The sequence below is a fragment of the Corythoichthys intestinalis genome, chromosome 8 (assembly GCF_030265065.1).
Source record: "Corythoichthys intestinalis isolate RoL2023-P3 chromosome 8, ASM3026506v1, whole genome shotgun sequence".
Classification (NCBI taxonomy): Eukaryota; Metazoa; Chordata; class Actinopteri; order Syngnathiformes; family Syngnathidae; genus Corythoichthys; species Corythoichthys intestinalis.
Genome location: NC_080402.1, coordinates 51,468,012 through 51,486,488, shown reverse-complemented (window position 1 = coordinate 51,486,488; position 18,477 = coordinate 51,468,012). Strand labels below are relative to the sequence as shown.

General features: G+C 38.8%; 1 protein-coding gene across 1 annotated transcript in view; it reads right to left on the bottom strand.

Moving 5' to 3' along the window:
• LOC130921090 (collagen alpha-1(XVII) chain-like) overlaps positions 1–5,341 on the bottom strand; it is a 77,352-nt gene extending 72,011 nt beyond the window's left edge. Inside the window, exons 1-2 of the mRNA XM_057844732.1 lie at positions 5,268–5,341; positions 4,208–4,227 (exon numbers count right to left, since the gene is read on the bottom strand). Coding sequence (XP_057700715.1) covers positions 4,208–4,210 — 3 coding nt within the window. The 5' untranslated portion in view covers positions 4,211–4,227; positions 5,268–5,341. The remainder of the gene's footprint in view (positions 1–4,207; positions 4,228–5,267) is intronic.
• Between the last annotated feature and the right edge of the window lie 13,136 nt (positions 5,342–18,477).

Sequence of the window (18,477 nt, the reverse complement as noted above, 5' to 3'; positions counted from 1 at the left end):
ATATGCATTTTTGTTGATAAATTTGGTTTAATGAGTAAAACCATGTTAATTTTTATTGTTTACCTGCTATTAAATAACTTTTCCAGAGATAAAGAAAAACAAGATCAGAAATTGATATGTGAACATTTCTTAATAAAGAACTGAATATTTAATGGGGTGTCCTAATTTTTTCACATGACTGTATCTTGTACTGGCTTAGAATGTTCACATTAACTAACTGGAACTACATAAGTGCTTAACTGTTGTTGCAAACAAATGCAAATGATTATGTGTTTGTGCTGCATAACCTCAACAAGTTGCTCACACAGCATAATTAACGACGAATATACATTTTTGTATTTTTTTTATGATGCCGCGAGCTACCCACACTATATATAAAAACGAATACACAACTTAATTGAATATGATAAGTGAACAAAACTTTTTATCAATCTGTTTTAAACACTCATTTTTAATGGGTAAGCAGTAATTTTTTGTATCCAATGTTCTTTGGGCGTTCTTTCAGACATGCACAGATCTGCCTTGTCTACTTCATGCTTTTCTCACACCAAAACATTCCCGCATACGTCCACGATGACAAACAGACAACAAAAGCTTTCATCAACACCTTCACTTACTTTACTTACTTCACATCGATTTGGTAAGTAAATATTTTACTCTCTTATAAACTGTCAAGTTGCCTTGTATGTGGCAACGTGACAGTTTATAAATAACTAAAATATTGTAGCAACTGTTATTTATCTGTTCCACTGCAATGGATGATGGGTAGTTGTGGCAACCACGACTGAGATTGGTGGTTGATGTTGTTATGTCATGTGTATTCTGTTCTATAAAGTGTGCTGTATCTTGGGGTCTTGTGGCTTGTTGGGCAGAAGAACAGTAAGTATTATTAACAAAAGTAAGAATCTGTCATTCTTCTCCCCACAATATTTACTTACCAAATCGATGCGAAGTACAGTAGGTAAAGGTGTTGAAGAGAGTTCTGGTTAAACTACCAATTGTTCATTTCACACCAAGCATCAACAAAACATTTTAAGCAGTGTATTAATTTCTCCTGTGTCTTAAAGAAACACTAGGTAACTTTTGAGTTTTGGTCGATTTTAGCGGCGCAGGTGGACAAAAGCGGTAGTGTTTTGCCTTAAGGAAGACTGCGTTTCCCATGAGGACCAGTGCACAGTGTCGTAAAATCCTAAACTCTCAGTTTCCTGCAGATGGACTAAAGGACATTTCAACTTCCAGCTGCAGTGTGAAGGACGAATAGTAGTGAGGATTTTGTACCGTATTCCCCATCGGCCATCCTACCCCAACCCCATCGGTTGGAGGGGTGGGAGGTCACGCCAGTGAGTGAAAGCTGGGCTAATGTTTATTCTTGGGAGACATTTGGCCATGGTAGCCTCCCGTTATCTTTTTTTTCATCTCATCGGACGAAACTTTTTATCTCTTTTGTTGCTCTGCCATCTTTACAGAATTCACGGGAAAGCATTCACATCGACTTCCTTCTTTATAGCGAATGGGGAAAAGGGGACGTGACCTATGCCGTAAAGAAGTCAGGATATTTGTAAACAAATATGGTCTGGGGAAGACCGACTTTTTTCGATATCTTCAACTACGCCACTATCTTAACACAAGGATTTTAAATGAACGTGACAGACACCCAATAACTACTATCTTTGTGGATGCTTCAAGAGGCACACTCACAAAAAACTGATCTCTAAAACATATTTAGCACAGCACAGGATGAAAAACCTCACCACTACATACATCAAGCTCAGATGGGAGAGGGAGGCGGGAATAGAACTTTACAATGAGGACTGGTTAAACATATGTAAAACAGCGGCTACTACATCTTGCTCTGATTTATGGCTTGAATTCACATGGAAGAATACTATGCATTTTTTCATTACACGAAGAATAAAGGAACTTCAAAGTAAAAACTCTGAATATGGTAAATGTTGGCAGAAATGTGGAAGTTCATCTGTGGGCCACTGCCATATCTTCTGGGAGTGTCCCAAGATCTCCTCTTTTTGGAGACATGTAGCGATGGTTTCTGAGAAGATTTTGTGTTTAAAATTAGAAGCAAGTTTTAATACGTTTTATTTAGGTAATATCCCAAATGGTTTTACAAAACGAGACAGGTACCTAAGGTACAGATATTGCAAGCTGCAAGCAAGAAAACGATAACTCGAAAGTGGTTAAAAGAAACACCACCTACTGTCACGGAATGGATGGACATAATACACGAGATTTACATTATCGAGCGAATGACTTTTTCCTTAATAATTTAGCCGATAAATGTGAAAGATAGTGGAAATGGAAACTCTTTCTAACTTAAGAATGTGATTCCTCTGTTCGTATACTCCTACAGACAAACCCTGGATGGCTCTTTCTTTCTTTTTTTTCTCTCGGTTTTATTTAGTTTATCTGTGTCGGTCATTTTGTTATGTTTGATGCGCGACACTGGTAATGCTGGAAACAAAAACGCAATAAAAACAAAGTTTAAAAAATAAAAAAAGAAGTCAGGATATTTGTAGTTTTTTTGTGTGTGGCAGAGTTCCTGCCACCCTCCTCAAAGTTAATTAGTGCCAGTGAAAGCAATATAGACCTACAACCGTATTTTTCAGACTATAAGGCACCCCTGACTATAAGCCGCCATCCACCAGATTTAGCCCCAAAACAGCATTTGTTCATCGATAAACTGCACTGGACAATAAGCCGCAGATGTCCTCACAGTATTATGGGATACTTACACCAAAAGACATTAACTGGTAACACTTTATCTGACAGCGCCATCTTCAGACCAAATGAACCACCATGAACCACCATTCATTGCTTCAAGAGGCTTCATTTGGCTATCATTGCTCCCTTGGGGGAGACAGTCAACCTCTGCTGCCACCTGTTGTCAACATGCCTCCTAGCATGCATTGCACCGCTACAGATATAAATAACAATCAAAACTCATGTTCAGTGCAAATCAATTCTTCAGTTACTGTTCCAGTTGTTTCATTAATTGCTTGTTATGGTATGTTGGTAATACATTTGACAGTGGTGCCATAAGACTGTCATTAGACCATCATCATTTTTGTGTCATTTTGTGTCATCCGGCAAATGATCTCACTTTTGAATGGATGTAAGAGATCTGAGCTGGACATAAATGGAGTTAGTGACATAATTTGCCGGATGACACTTAATGACATCTGTCATAAGCATTCATTAATGCCCATGATCGTGCCATGTCATAATTATGAAAGTTTTATGGCAGTCTTATTATAGCGCTGGTAAATAGAGTGTTACCCATTAACCCATATAAATAAACAAATAAGCCACTCTGGATTATAAACCTCAAGATTCAAAACAAAAGAAAAGTAGAGGCTTATAGTCTGAAAATTATGGTAGTTGTCAGTCAACATTTCATCACAAATGGTATGAAATATTTTATAATGGTTAAGAGGTTACCTAGTGTTGCTTTGAATGCATTGCTGATCATTTTAAAATCAAGTTTAATTCCATTGAGTTAATCCACCAAGTGGTCTCACTTCATTTATGTAGGGGTAGGGTCATTACTGTTTGAAAATGTGTTGTTAATTAAGTTAGCATGTGTTTTTTATATTTAGAATTATTTCAGGTAAAAAGGAAATTAAGTTCAACTGCATATGATGACTGAGCAGCACTAGAAATAACTAAGGTATCACTTCAGTACTGAAAACTCAAAATAAAAGGGTGACTAATCTAATCAATTCAAGTTAATTTCAGTTCTGAAATCTCAAGTTAAACCATTTACTATCATCCAATTATTAAGATTGAGTTCTTAAAGGGAAGTAATGGGAACCCCTGTTTTAAAGGTATCAGTCGAAGTAATTCACTTCTACTTTTGCTCACTGAGTGGAAACCATACCATACAATTTCATTATCCTGTGTATGACAAAATACAATTGACAGTAGTATGCCAAAAATGGGTATAATGTACTGTATATTGTAAACGGCAATGTATAAACATACATTTAAAACTTTTTAAAAAACCAACGTTTGACTAAATCTTTTTGAACAAATTCCTAATGGGGTCATGGCACTTGTTTTGGATTTGTGTCTTCAGGGCAAAAACTTTTCATAACCCAACATGCCCCCGATTAAAATTGTTCACTGCAAACCGGAAAAAAGGTTTTACTTGGAAAACATGGTCCTACAGAGTTTGGAAACGGTTAAAACCTACCATTGGTTTTAAGTTTCTGACTGAAACAACAACAAGAACAACAACAAAAACAAGTGAATCACAGATAATAGTGTTTGACTATACTTAAATTTTTTTCCAAAAGCCGTTGATTTTTAAACTGATATCTCTGTATTCACATGCAGTATACTGTATGAACAAAAATTATTTTTCTTCATTTTCATGTTTTTTCTGTCATTTTTACTCTCCTGCACAAACATCAACAGAATCAGTCACAATGAAATGTGGTTGTAGTTGCTGCAGTGCCCCATCTTTTAACTAGCTCTTTAAAAAAATGTACATGTGGGTTTTTTAAAAATGTGATCACCGACATTTACCCAAAATGTAGATCTGCAATATTATTACAAAAATAGTATTGGTTGTAAAACCTTTGGATATTGCATGATACTCTACTTTATATTGATTATGTATGTATAGTAACTTCAACTAATACAAGAAAGTCATACATATGCATAAATACAATTCAGAAAATATCTCAACTTTGAATGGTGCATCATTTTGAAATATGATTTGTATTTTTTAATTTTTTTACATTATTATTGTAGGTGCAGTTATGTTTACTTACAGTATAGCTCTAAATAAATAAAATATTCCAAAGGGCTTTCAAAAAATAGATGACATGAAATCTTAAAAAAAAAAGTAATTAAAGGTAAGTTACATAATTAAATATTGCAAATACACATCTTTAATAAAAATTAAAAAAACAAAAATCAATTGGTGCAATCAATCCCCTGATCAAAACCCCTAACCCAATGTGCAGCAACAGTAACAGAAAGAAGTGAATTGTTGCCAGTACAATAAATACAGTATGATTGCTGCCTCTTGTTGATATGCAAATTTTAAAGACGTTATGTATTTGTCCGTAAACAAATGCAAAACTCATTGTAATTATTTTCTAGGAACTATTTCAATGTTTTGTGCAAAGATCATTTTTTTCTACCTCAGAAAAGAAGAGCTGAAATTATGCACCATTATTTATCATGTAAAACTTAATCCCCCTAAATTTCCAGACAAACAGACAAGTAAGTAAAATGAGGCCTACCTGCCTCTCAGATCATTTTTCAAAAAAAAGAAGAAGAAGAAAAAAAAAAAAAGGTCTCCAAACTATAAAACACACGTGCTAAAAGAATATGCTTTGTTCTTCCTTGCAAATACCTGTGATTTCATTTATAAGTGTCACGTCATGGAGGAGGTGTGTCGTGTCATTTTCTATTTTATTTCTATTTTGATGGCTTCCTCCTACTTGTGTCTGTACACTTGCCCTTCCTCCTGTCAATTATGCACCATTATTTATCATGTAAAACTTAATCCTCTTAAATTTTCCCACAAACAGAAAAATAAGGAAAATGATCATAAAAAAAAAAAAAAAAAAAAGAAAAGAAACGAGATCTCCTCCAAACTGTAAAACACATGTGCTAAAAGAATATGCGGTGTTCTTCCTTACGAATACCTATGATTTTATGTATAAGTGTCATGTGTTTCGTGTCTTTTCCTGTTTTTATTTTGAAGGCTTCCTCAACCTTGTGTTTGTACACTTGCCTTTCCTCTTGTCACCTAATCACCCATTGTTTCAACCTGTTCCCCATTACCTCTTCTGTATAGCCAAGTCTCCTGAGCGAAACATGGGCGGCGCCATCTTGGAAAATTTCTGCTCCAAACTTCCGGATCAGAGCCAACAACATGAATTGCGGTTGAAGTAAACAGTGTGTTGACAGACTTAAAACTGAAAGAATCAAACCAGAGGAACCCACGGAATCTCCAAAACTTGATTCAGCACGATGTGGATGAGACTCCGAGACTTTCTGTGCTGTGCGTGAATTCCTGGAAGCAACTATTCTCGCAGTCGGACATCCGGGCATTAATGACGTCACCAGCCACAACAAAGCGTCGCCATATTGAAATGGGGGCAAAACACGAGTCACAAGCAATTGCTCTGTTGTGCATCGTTGTACAAACGCGTTGAACTTTTGTCTTTTTTGTGGTCTTTTTTTCCGTTGGAATGACTAAAAGTTGCCATGTTGCGGGTTGTAACAAAAGGAAGAGTTCGGAGCCGCATTTGAAGTTCTTCATTCTTTCTCGTGAGAAGAAAAGGACAAACAAATGGCTGGAAGCAATCAATCGAGGAACAGTAAAAGAAGACGGTTCCGTGGACCATTCTCGCCAGTGGGAACCTAAATCCAGGCACATTTACGTTTGCAGCTGCATTTTTTTTGCTCCAATTAGCTGCTATGATTCAATAGACTAGGCAGTGGTTATTATTATTGTAACTGACAACTCGCAAAGCGTTATTTTTCTTTTGCCGTGAACTGCTCTGATCGGCCAATCGGTATATTGTTGGCCTGGTGGGAATTTGTTATTTTGACGTGACGTGTTCACGGCTAAATAACACTTGGAGGCGAATTGCCGGTTACGGCAGAAATAAACACTCCCTATATACGACCAGTTTTCTTAGTTCTACACAGTACATATTTCACGTAATTGATAAAGGTCAACTTACTGGGTGACTTTATGAGGTAGTTGTAGATGTTTCCGAACTCCACTGGAGGCAATTCCTTTGGATTGTTTATCCAGCTATCAGCAGCGACTTTGTATGGGCAGATTTTCAGGCCAATACACGCTAATTTTAAGTTGTATTGCCTCCTAGCGTCTGTCGGCAGTGATTCGTGATAATACAGTTGTGGTCAAAAGTTTCATACACTTGTGAAGAACATAATGTCATGGCTCTCTTGAGTTTCCAGTTATTTCTACAACTCAGATTTTTCTCTGATAGAGTGATTGGAACAGATACTTCTTTGTCACAAAAAACATTCATGAAGTTTGGTTCCTTTATGACTATATTATGGGTGAACAGAAAAAAGTGATCAAATCTGCTGGGTCAAAAATATACATACAGCAGCGCTAATATTTGGTAACATGTCCCTTGGCCATTTTCACTTCAATTAGGCGCTTTTGGTAGCCATCCACAAGCTTCTGGCAAGCTTCTGGTTGAATCTTTGACCACTCCTCTTGACAGAATTGGTGCAGTTCAGTTAAATTTGATGGCTTTCTGACATGGACTTGTTTCTTCAGGATTGTCCACAAGTTCTCAATGGGGTTTAAGTCAAAGCCATTCAAAGACCTTAATTCTAGCCTGATTTAGCCATTCCATTACCACTTTTGATGTGTGTTTGGGGTCATTGTCCTGTTGGAACACCCAACTGCGCTCAGCACCCAATCTTCGGGCTGATGACGTTAGGTTATCTTGAAGAATTTGAAGGTAATCCTCCTTCCTCATTATCGCATTTACTCTCTGTAAAGCACCAGTTCCATTGGCAGAAAAACAGCCCCACAGCATAATACTACCACCACCGTGCTTGACAGTTGGCATGGTGTACTTGGGGTTAAAGGCCTCACCTTTTCTCCTCCAAACATATTGCTGGGCATTGTGGCCAAACAGCTCGATTTTTGTTTCGTCTGACCACAGAACTTTCCTCCAGAAGGTCTTATCTTTGTCCATGTGATCAGCAGCAAACTTCAGTCGAGCCTTAAGGTGCCGCTTTTGGAGCAAGGGCTTCCTTCTTGCACGGCAGCCTCTCAGTCCATGGAGATGCAAAACACACTTGACTGTGGACACTGACACCTGTGTTCCAGCAGCTTCTAATTCTTGGCAGGTCTGCTTTTTGGTGATTCTCGGTTGAATCTTCACCCTCCTGACCAATTTTCTCTCAGCAGCAGGTGATAGCTTGCGTTTTCTTCCTGATCGTGGCAGTGACAAAACAGTGCCATGCACTTTATACTTACAAACAATTGTTTGCACTGTTGCTCTTGGGACCTGCAGCTGCTTTGAAATGGCTCCAAGTGACTTTCCTGACTTGTTCAAGTCGCTTTTTCAGATCCATGTATGTATATTTTTGACCCAGCAGATTTGATCACTTTTTCTGTTAACCCATAATAAAGTCATAAAAGAACCAAACTTCATGAATGTTTTTTGTGACAAAGAAGTATCTGTTCCAATCACTCTATTGGAGAAAAATCAGAGTTGTAGAAATAACTGGAAACTCAAGAGAGCCATGACATTATGTTCTTCACAAGTGTATGTAAACTTTTGACCACAACTGTAATAAGTTATGTTTAAGACGTTTTTATGAAAAAAAGACGCAAAACACAGCTGAAATATATTCTCGCAGTCGGACATCTGCGCATTAATGACGTCACCAGCTACAACAAAGCGTCGCCATATTGAAATGGGGGCAAAACACGAGTCACAAGCAGTTGCTCTGTCGTGCATTGTAGTACAAACGCAAAGACACAAAACAGCTGAAATATATGAATTTCAGACAACGTTTGTCTACGGATGTTTATCTGTGCATGCCCCCATCTCAAAATGGCGACACGTTGCTATGCAAGATGACGTCATCGTGACATCACGCCGACTGCGAGAATTAATTTCAGACAACGTTTGTCTACGGATGTTTACCTGCTTACCCCATCTCAAAATGACGACACGTTGCTATGCGAGATGACGTCATCGTGACATCACGCCAACTGCGAGAATATATATGGTTTTAAGTGGAATGTTTTGCACAGTGTCCAGCTTCAAAGTGCCACTGTGGATCTACCTCACCGTACGCCTTAAATCGAAACCAGCTGCAGACAAGAAGTTAAGGATGTGATTTAAACCTATGGATATACCTAAAAGATTGTATGATTGTTCTTATCACTTCGTTGATCATTCGTGGACAAAATTATAACAACCTGTCAGCCTGTGTTGACGTGAGGTGTAGATTGATACGCCGGACACTTGAGTGGCCAAAATGAGGTGAAATTATGAATAATATTACATTTGCCGAATTCAGAAGGGCTGACACGAATTTTGTTGTTACAAGGAAATACTACAGGGTATGTAAATATAGCCAAAACATTATGTCCTTTTTATTGCAGGTATCGAACGCAATAATACATTTGGACAACATGATTCCATTTCTTGTTTTATTTTAAACGATTGGTGAATAATGGTGATTGTGCAAAACAGGTCAATAAATCAAGATTTATAAAATTATTAGAAAATATTAATGGAGGTTGAGCATGCTACACTAGAATGTTTTACCAGACAGCAAAGCTTTGGAGCCTCGCCAAACTTTCACCAGACATTACGGAGACCCTCGGCGGCCTCCAGACGGCTATCTCCTGCTGTCTTCGATAATTCCAGCTGCAATAGCGTATCCTAAAGTTGCAGCAGTTATAAAAGCTCATAGTTGGATCTCGGGATCGAACTGACGGTCCGCCACAAAGTGAGCCACCGTCTCCCAGCCCCAGCTTCTCGGCCGCCCCTGGGTATAACGCATGAAGTGTCGATGTATGTCATTCAACGTAAAGTGAGTGTTGTTGTGTGGCACATCAACTTGTCTTCCCTTGCCTAACAGCGTTTTCCACCTGTAAAAAGCACGTATGCCCCACCAGACGTTATTAGTAGTAACTATACTATTTCTATCATGAAAACTAACTCAAAACAACATACAGCCAGGGGCCCCAGGCAACAAGCAACATGGGGCCCTTCGAGCGTGTGCAAGTAAGGGGGACAGTTGGACTTGGACAATAGAAGAAAGAGTAGCAACACAGAAATACCACCATCGGATGCGGAGGTATATACCTTTGTGTGAAATCAGTAGTCAGATTGGCCCTATGATCCACCAAATTCAAATTATTCCGTAAAAACCACTGATTGAGACCGAAATGAGTATTAAATTTGCTAATAAAATTGTTTAGGATGATTTTAGATGCATATATGTTATATTTTTCTTATAGAGTATTCGACGAGGAATACGATAGACCCATTAATAGACTTTTTTGGAAAAATCCCCATTTGTTTAATTAGTCACATGAATAATGAGGTGGCCTTTGAAAATCAACGTAAAACAACTCGGCAAGGACTTTCCAGAGAGTACTTGGTGAGTCACTCTTTATACAATCATGTGGTATGAATAGCTGATTGGACATTCTTAAACATGTATAATCTATGTGACATGGATAGTGCTGATTGGGATTGATAACAGAATCGTTAGATAATCTGCCAAATGATTCCATGGTATTGAAACACTCCCTACACTTGTGACTGTGACAGTGCCGTAAAGCTGCGTGTGCTAAATCTGTTGGCCCTCTGAGGGCCCCTGCTGGCTGGGGGCCCTAGGCAATTGCCTGGTTTGCCTAATGGGACGTGACGCCTCTGCATACAGTATTATGTAGAGCTATGGTGGAATGGAATGCCCTCACAGACCAAACTTAGTTTACAAAAACAAATAAAGCATTACTTTGGGGTCAACTGTATTTAATCACTGATGCAGATTCTAATATCCTCATATTGTCTATTTATCTCCTTACTATCTTTCTTCTATTTTTTTGTTAGTATGTCGAATTATGTGTTTTAGTGTGTAACTTTTCTAGATAAGAATTTATTCTTTTCTTTCTTTTATATATAGCCTATGTTGATTAGTATGTTGATGTCATGTCCGTTTTATGTTTTGTGTGGACCCCAGGAAGAGTAGTGCATGTGTTCATCTGCTAATGGGGATCCTAATAAAACACAAATTAAAAAAAAAAAAAAACTTGTAACTTGTAAACTGGTTTTTTGAGCCCTGGACACATGAAAATGCAGTAATAGGAAGAACATACCTTCCATAACACAGCGGCAACATGGGTGCAAAAACACCCGGTCTTTGTGGTGGCACGAGCTTGGTTCCACATCTGCCTTCATGAACATGTAGTCCTCCCCCGTCGTGATGATGGCAGATGGATGCTGTATTTATAAATTGTCTTTTTTAAGGGATTTTGATAACTAATGCTACTCCAGCTCCATCGTTGTTTTGGATGGAGAAATAAAACGGAAGTTGCGAGCAGAAATGCATAAGTAAAGCGGAAGTACCTCGGAAACTTTTCTATAAATTGTCTGCATCTCCCTTGTCTTGTGCCAAAGTGTTTTACGACCCATGTCGCTCACGTCAGTCTTGTTTCTTAGTGTTCACAGTCATCTTTGTTTTTTCTCCTCCATTTGGAGCACTGTTTTGTTTGATTTCTTCCTCATTCCCGCATGTAAGCTGAAGAACCTTTGTTTTTGACAATAGATTTGTTTGCAGCTGAGTCTGCTTCGTTATCTCGGCCTGACAATATATTGTGTGACTCTTACCTCCGGCTGACAAGTTCGAACAAAGTCTGCAGAGGGGGCGTTCACTTCTACACGCCAAGAAAAATAACCCCAAGTCTTAAGGTTGCTTAAGGTTACATGTTAGTTTCAAAATAGTGAAAGTAGGTCAGCATCATTCAAAAGAATGTTCTTATTGTATTTTTTTTTTTTTTTTTTAGATTTGATATCAAACATACAGTGGGGCAAATAAGTATTTAGTCAACTACTAATTGTGCAAGTTCTCCCACTTGAAAATATTAGAGAGGCCTGTAATTGTCAACATGGGTAAACCTGAACCATGAGAGACAGAATGTGGACAAAAAAAAAAAAACAGAAAATCACATTGTTTGATTTTTAAATAATTTATTTGCAAATCATGGTGGAAAATAAGTATTTGGTCAATACGAAAAGTTCATCTCAATACTTTGTTATGTACTCTTTGTTGGCAATAAGGGAGGCCAAACGTTTTCTCTAACTCTTCACAAGCTTTTCACACACTGTTGCTGGTATTTTGACCCATTCCTTCATGCAGATCTCCTCTAGCGCAGTGATGTTTTGGGTGCTGTCGTTGGGCAACGCGGACTTTCAACTCCCTCCACAGATTTTTTTCTATGGAGTTGAGATCTGGACATTGGCTAGGCCACTCCAGGACCTTGAAATGTTTCTTACGAAGCCACTCCTTTGTTGCCCTGGCTGTGTATTTGGAATCATTGTCATGCTGAAAGACCCAGCCAGGTCTCATCTTCAATACCCTTGCTGATGGAAAGAGATTTTCACTCAAAATCTATCGATACATGGCCCCATTCATTCTTTCCTTTACACAGATAAGTCGTCCTGGTCCCTTTGCAAAAAAAACAGCCCCAAAGCATGATGTTTCCACCCCCATGCTTCACAGTGGGTATGGTGTTCTTCGGATGCAATTTAGTATTCTTTCTCCTCCAAACACGAGAACCTGTGTTTCTGCCAACAAGTTATATTTTGGTTTCAACTGATCATAACACATTCTCCCAGTCTTCTTCTGGATCATCCAAATGTTGTCTAGCAAACAGCAAACGGGCCTGGACGTGTACTGGCTTCAGCAGGGGTCACGTCTGGCAGTGCAGGATTTTAGTCCCTGGTGGCGCATTGTGTTAGTGATAGTAGCCTTTGTTACTGTGGTCCCAGCTCTCTGTAGGTCATTCACTAGGTCCCCCCTTGTGGTTCTGGGATTTTTGCTCACCGTTCTTGTTATCATTTTGACGCCACGGGGTGAGATCTTGCATGGAGCCCCAGATCGAGGGAGATTATCAGTGGTCTTGTATGTCTTCCATTTTCTAATAATTGCTCCCACAGTTGATTTCTTTACACCAAGCGTTTTACCTATTACAGATTCAGTCTTCCCGGCCTGGTGCAGGTCTACAATTTTGTCTCTGGTGTCCTTCGACAGCTCTTTGGTCTTGGCCATAGTGGAGTTTGGAGTGTGACTGACTGAGATTGTGGACAGGTGTCTTTTATACCGATAATGAGTTAAAACAGGTGCCATTAATGCAGGTAACGAGTGGAGCATTAGACTTCGTTAGAAGAAGTTAGACCTCTTTGACAGCCAGAAATCTTGTTTATAGGTGACCAAATACTTATTTTCCACTCTAATTTGGAAATAAATTCTTTAAAAATCAAACAAAGTGATTTTCTGTTTTTTTTTCCACATTCTGTCTCTCATGGTTGAGGTTTATTCATGTTGACCATTACAGGCCCCTCTAATCTTTTCAAGTAGGAGAACTTGCACAATTGGTGGTTGACTAAATACTTATTTGCCCCGCTGTATACTGTAAATTAAAAAAAAAAAAAAAAAAATGACGATTCAAAAGGTTTTGGCAGAAAATAAAAATAAAGGAGAGAAAGTGTGGAATTATATTAAAAAGAAAAAAAAAGAGTCGCTGGTAAGGATCATTTAGTTACACATTGCACATTTAAATTTCATTTTAATTTCAAATGGCGTTGTTGGAGTGGATTTTATATTATGCAGTTATCATGACTAACACATTAAAGTACAGCGTTGTTTTTGAGATCATAATCTAAAAGTGGATTTTGCATCATGCCCAAATATTACACCTTGTGAAAGCCTACATTATCATTGGATTTGCTTTGTTTATTTGGTTATCACAGTAGTACTGAAGCATGACTTTTTCTATTTAGTGCCACTCAGCAGAAAGACGATAGAACTTCGTATTTACCTTTTAAAAAAATCAGGATTAATCGTAGAAAACCATTACAATACGTCAGATTATCCCATGAAAAAATATAGCACAAACAATAAAAAACATGGGCTATTATGTACAAATTACCTGGAATATACTGAGGACTGTTTAATGCTGTTTAATAATATGTGTCTGTCTCGAACAAGACTGTCATAAATCAATTCTAAACTGCCTACAGTAACATAAGTTACTTCTCCTAGAAATCAATTCTACAACTGAATAAAACATGCATTTTTCTTTTAAAAATGTGTGTGCTGTTATTACTTCAATCTTAAACTTAAACATGAAAACTTAACTCAAAAGGGGAAAAAGTCACTCTATCTAAACATTTATAGTCTTTTTTTAAAATCAAGTAACAGATTTTTAAATTTTCTCATGAAAAACAAGAACTGGTTGTATTGTAAAAGGATTTATCTTTATACAGTGCATCACAAAAGTGAGTATGTCTTTTCATGGGGCAACGCTGACAAAATGACACTTTGACACAATGAAAATTAGTCTGTGTGCAGCTTATATAATGGAGTTAATTTATTTTCCCCTCAAAATAACTCAAAATATAGCCAATAATATATAAACCCCTGGAAACAAAAGTGAGTACACCGCATAGAAACTACATTCATCCCTAAATGTCCAAATTGAGTACTGCTTGTCATTTTCCCTCCAAAATGTCATGTGACTTGTTATAGGAGGGCTGTCAGCATTGCTGCAGAGATTGAAGAGGTGGGGGATCAGCCTGTTAGTGCTCAGACGATACACACGCACTCTACTTCAAATTGGTGTGCATGGCTGTCACCCCAGGAGGAAGCCTCTTCTGAAAACGGTACACAAGAAAGCCTGCCCGTCTCATCAGACCGTAGGACATGGTTCCAGTTATCCATGTTCTTCAGCAAACTGTTTGCGGGCAGTGGCTAAGATCATCCAGCGTTTTAAAAGAGCAGGGTCCACTCAGAACAGGCCTCGGGTTGGTCGTCCAAAGAAGCTGAGCGCACGTGCTGAGCATCACATCCAAATGCTTTCTTTGAAAGATCATTGCAGGAGTGCTGTCAGCGTTGCTGCAGAGATTGAAGAGGTGGGGGGTCAGCCTGTTAGTGCTCAGACCATACGCCGCACTCTACATCAAATGGGTGTGCCTGGCTGTCATCCCAGGAGGAAGCCTCTTCTAAAGACGGTACACAAGAAAGCCCACAGTTTGCTGAAGACATGTCAATAAAGCACATGGATTACTGGAACCATGTCGTATGGTCTGATGAGACGCAGATTAATTTGTTTGGTCCCGATGGTCTCAAGCATCTGTGGCGGCGACCAGGTGAGGAGTACAAAGATAAGTGTGTCATGCCTACAGTCAAGCATGGTGGTGGGAATGTCATGGTCTGGGGCTGCATGAGTGCTGCAGGTGTTTGAGAGCTACATTCCATTGAGGGAAACATGAACTCCAACATGTACTGTGAAATACTGCAGCAGAGCACGATCCCCTCCCTCCAGGAACTGGGTCGCAGGGCAGTGTTCCAGCATGACAATGACCCCAAACACACCCCCAAGATGACCACTGCTTTACTGAAGAGGCTGAGGATAAAGGTGGATTGGTCAAGCATCTCTCCAGACTTGAACCCAATAGAACATCTTTGGGGGATCCTCAAGCAGAAGGTGGAGGTGCGTAAAGTCTCAAATATCCGGCAGCTCCGCAACGTCATCATGGAGGAGTGGAAGAGCATTCCAGTGGCAACCGGTGAAGCTCTGGTCAACTCCATGCCCAGGAGAGTAAATATAGTTCTGGATAATAGTGGTGGCCACACAAAATATTGACAGTTGACATGTTGTATGTTAATATTGACAACTTTCACTATTTTGTGTTATTGTGTTATTTTGAGGGGAAACTAAATTAACTCTATCATATAAGCTGCACACAGACTACTTTTCATTCTGTCAAAGTGTCATTTTGTCAGTGTTGTCCCATGAAAAGATATACAGTGGGGCAAATAGGTATTTAGTCAACCACTAATTGTGCAAGTTCTCCCACTTGAAAATGTTGGAGAGGCCTGTAATTGTCAACATAGGTAAACCTCAACCATGAGGGACAGAATGTGGAAAAAAAAAAAAACAGAAAATCACATTGTTTGATTTTTAAAGAATTTATTTGCAAATCACGGTGGAAAATAAGTATTTGGTCAATACCAAAAGTTCATCTCAATACTTTGTTATGTAGCCTTTGTTGGCAATAATGAAGGCCAAACGTTTTCTGTAACTCTTAACAAGCTTTTCACACACTGTTGCTGGTATTTTGGCCCATTCCTCCTTGCAGATCTCCTCTAGAGCATTGATGTTTTGGGCCTGTTGTTGGGCAACACAGACTTTCTATGGGGTTGAGATCTGCAGACATGGCTAGGCCACTCCAGGACCTTGAAATGCTTCTTACGAAGCCACTCCTTTGTTGCCCTGGCTATGTGTTTGGGATCGTTGTCATGCTGAAAGACCCAACCACGTCTCATCTTCAATGCCCTTGCTGATGGAAGGAGATTTTCACTCAAAATCTCTCGATACATCCCCCCATTCATTCTTTCCTTTACACAGATCCGTCGTCCTGGTCCCTTTGCAGAATAACAGCCCCAAAGCATGATGTTCCCACTCCCATGCTTCACAGTGGGTATGGTGTTCTTCAGATGCAATTCAGTATTCTTTCTCCTCCAAACACGAGAACCTGTGTAGACCTATTTGACAGCCAGAAATCTTGTTTGAAGGTGACCAAATACTTATTTTTCACTCTAATTTGGAAATAATTTTTTTTTAAAAATCAAACAATGTGATTTTCTGTGTTTTTTCCACATTCTGTCTCTCATGGTTGAGGTCTACCCATGTTGACAATTACAGGCCTCTCTAATCTTTTCAAGTAGGAGAACTTGCACAATTGGTGGTTGACTAAATACTTATTTTCCCCATTGTACTTGAATATCTGCAGAAATGCGAAGGGTGTACTCACTTTTGTGATACACTGTATATTTAGAAAGGTGAGACCTGTGTATGATCTTGAACTGGATTAAGTAGTCCTTTGCGCAAAATGAAGATGAATGAATTCTCCTCAGAACCTCTGCCCAGTCAGTTGGGCTAATAACAATGTCAAAATCCTTCTCCCAAGCTTCTTTGATTTTTAGAGGTAGAAATGGAATTTAAATGGGAGAATGATGTCGGCATCATTGAGACTCCCTTTTTCTTGGTAGGGTTAAAGACATCATACCATCAATTGCGTTATTATGAGGTTTATCTGGGAACCCTGGGATGGAGCTTGAGATAAAATGTCTTGTCTGCAAATATCTATAAAAAATCACCGGAAGGTGAAATTTTTGAGACAATTTTTGGAAGGAGGCAAACTTGTTTATCATATAAAGGTCTCCAAAATTCATCAGCCCCTGTCGTCGCCACACATGGAAGGTGGAATCCTGCATTGTGGGAGGAAAAAAGTTATTTGATGCTATTGGACTTGACACTTGGCAAACTCATGTTATGGAGACCGAAGTGTTTTCTAAACTGCATGTAGATTCTAACAGAATAATAAACTATGGAGTGGCAAATTCTGTGAATGTGAAATGGAAGTACCGACCACAGATGGCAAGGACAAAGAACTGTATGAAAGTTTCTCCATCTCCATCAGTTTCGTCCTTCATTGTTAAAAGAGTATACCCACAAGGACAAAATATTATTTAAAAATGGAAAAAGGAAGCCATTCTTTAGCGCTGTAAGAAACATTTCTTAGTATGCATTTATGTTGTTGTTTCCATGTGTGACCCACAGACCCTAGAAGAAGAGTTTGACCGGAAGTTGCAGGAACAGGAAATGTTATTAAAGATGAGTGGAGAGTCAGAGTGCCTCAACCCCTCTGCACAAAGTCGCATTTTTAAGCTCCACCCATTCCCCAGCATCCAAGTCCACTGGGTTTTAGGTCAGCGCTCAACAGATGGAATTATGCGAACGAACCTGCGCCTTTCTTCAACTTGGGCCCCCAGCGAAGGGTGTAAAAGGCTTCCCCCTCTGTCTGCGCACTGTCTACCAACTCAGTGGCACTGCAGCCTCTTTTATTGGCTCACCTTCTCATGGAATTTCATTCCCAAAAGAGTCCAGTGCCTGCAGAATTAGAGATTGTACCATATGGTACTGTATGTTATGCTGCACAGTTTTTTTGGTTTTTTTTTTTTTTTTTTTTTTTTTTACAGTTTAGACATTTGCACTAAGCAGTACTGATATTTGATGTCCAATTCAACATTTTCTAATCGGTTAATTTTGTGGAAATATCATTAGAATTTCTGTTTGATTCATATTGTTCGTTAAAATAAGTGAAATTTCCAGCGCAACAAATTTAACCCTTCATTTTGCCTTTCTGTTTTGACACTCGAGCAGTAAAATGCTGGTACCATTTTTATTTTTCATAAATCGGGGGATGTGTTAACATAATTATTCTTCAGCTGGATAGAATGAATACCTTTGTGAATTAGAAAGACTGAAGATGTGATGTGTAGTCATTAGCGGAGTTTGACTTTTGGGCCAGTGGGGGCACAGCATGATGATTACCTCAAAACACAGTGTCAGCAATAAAACTAACTTACAAGAATATTTATAATAATAAGTTGAAGATGAGCGCTTTTTTTTTTTTTGTTTCCCATCATTCTTGAGGGGAATTCTAAATCAGGCTGCTTAGGACTGCTATACTTTTCGCCAAGATCATTATCCATTAAATATGGTACGCCCACCAGTGTCGTGCCAATGTAGTTACCCTGTAGTTACCCCAGTCAAAAATTGTATCCTCTGGGCATATGGAGGTAGATTTGTGTCCTTATAATTTGATTTAAAAAATGTGTTTGAATTAGGGCTGT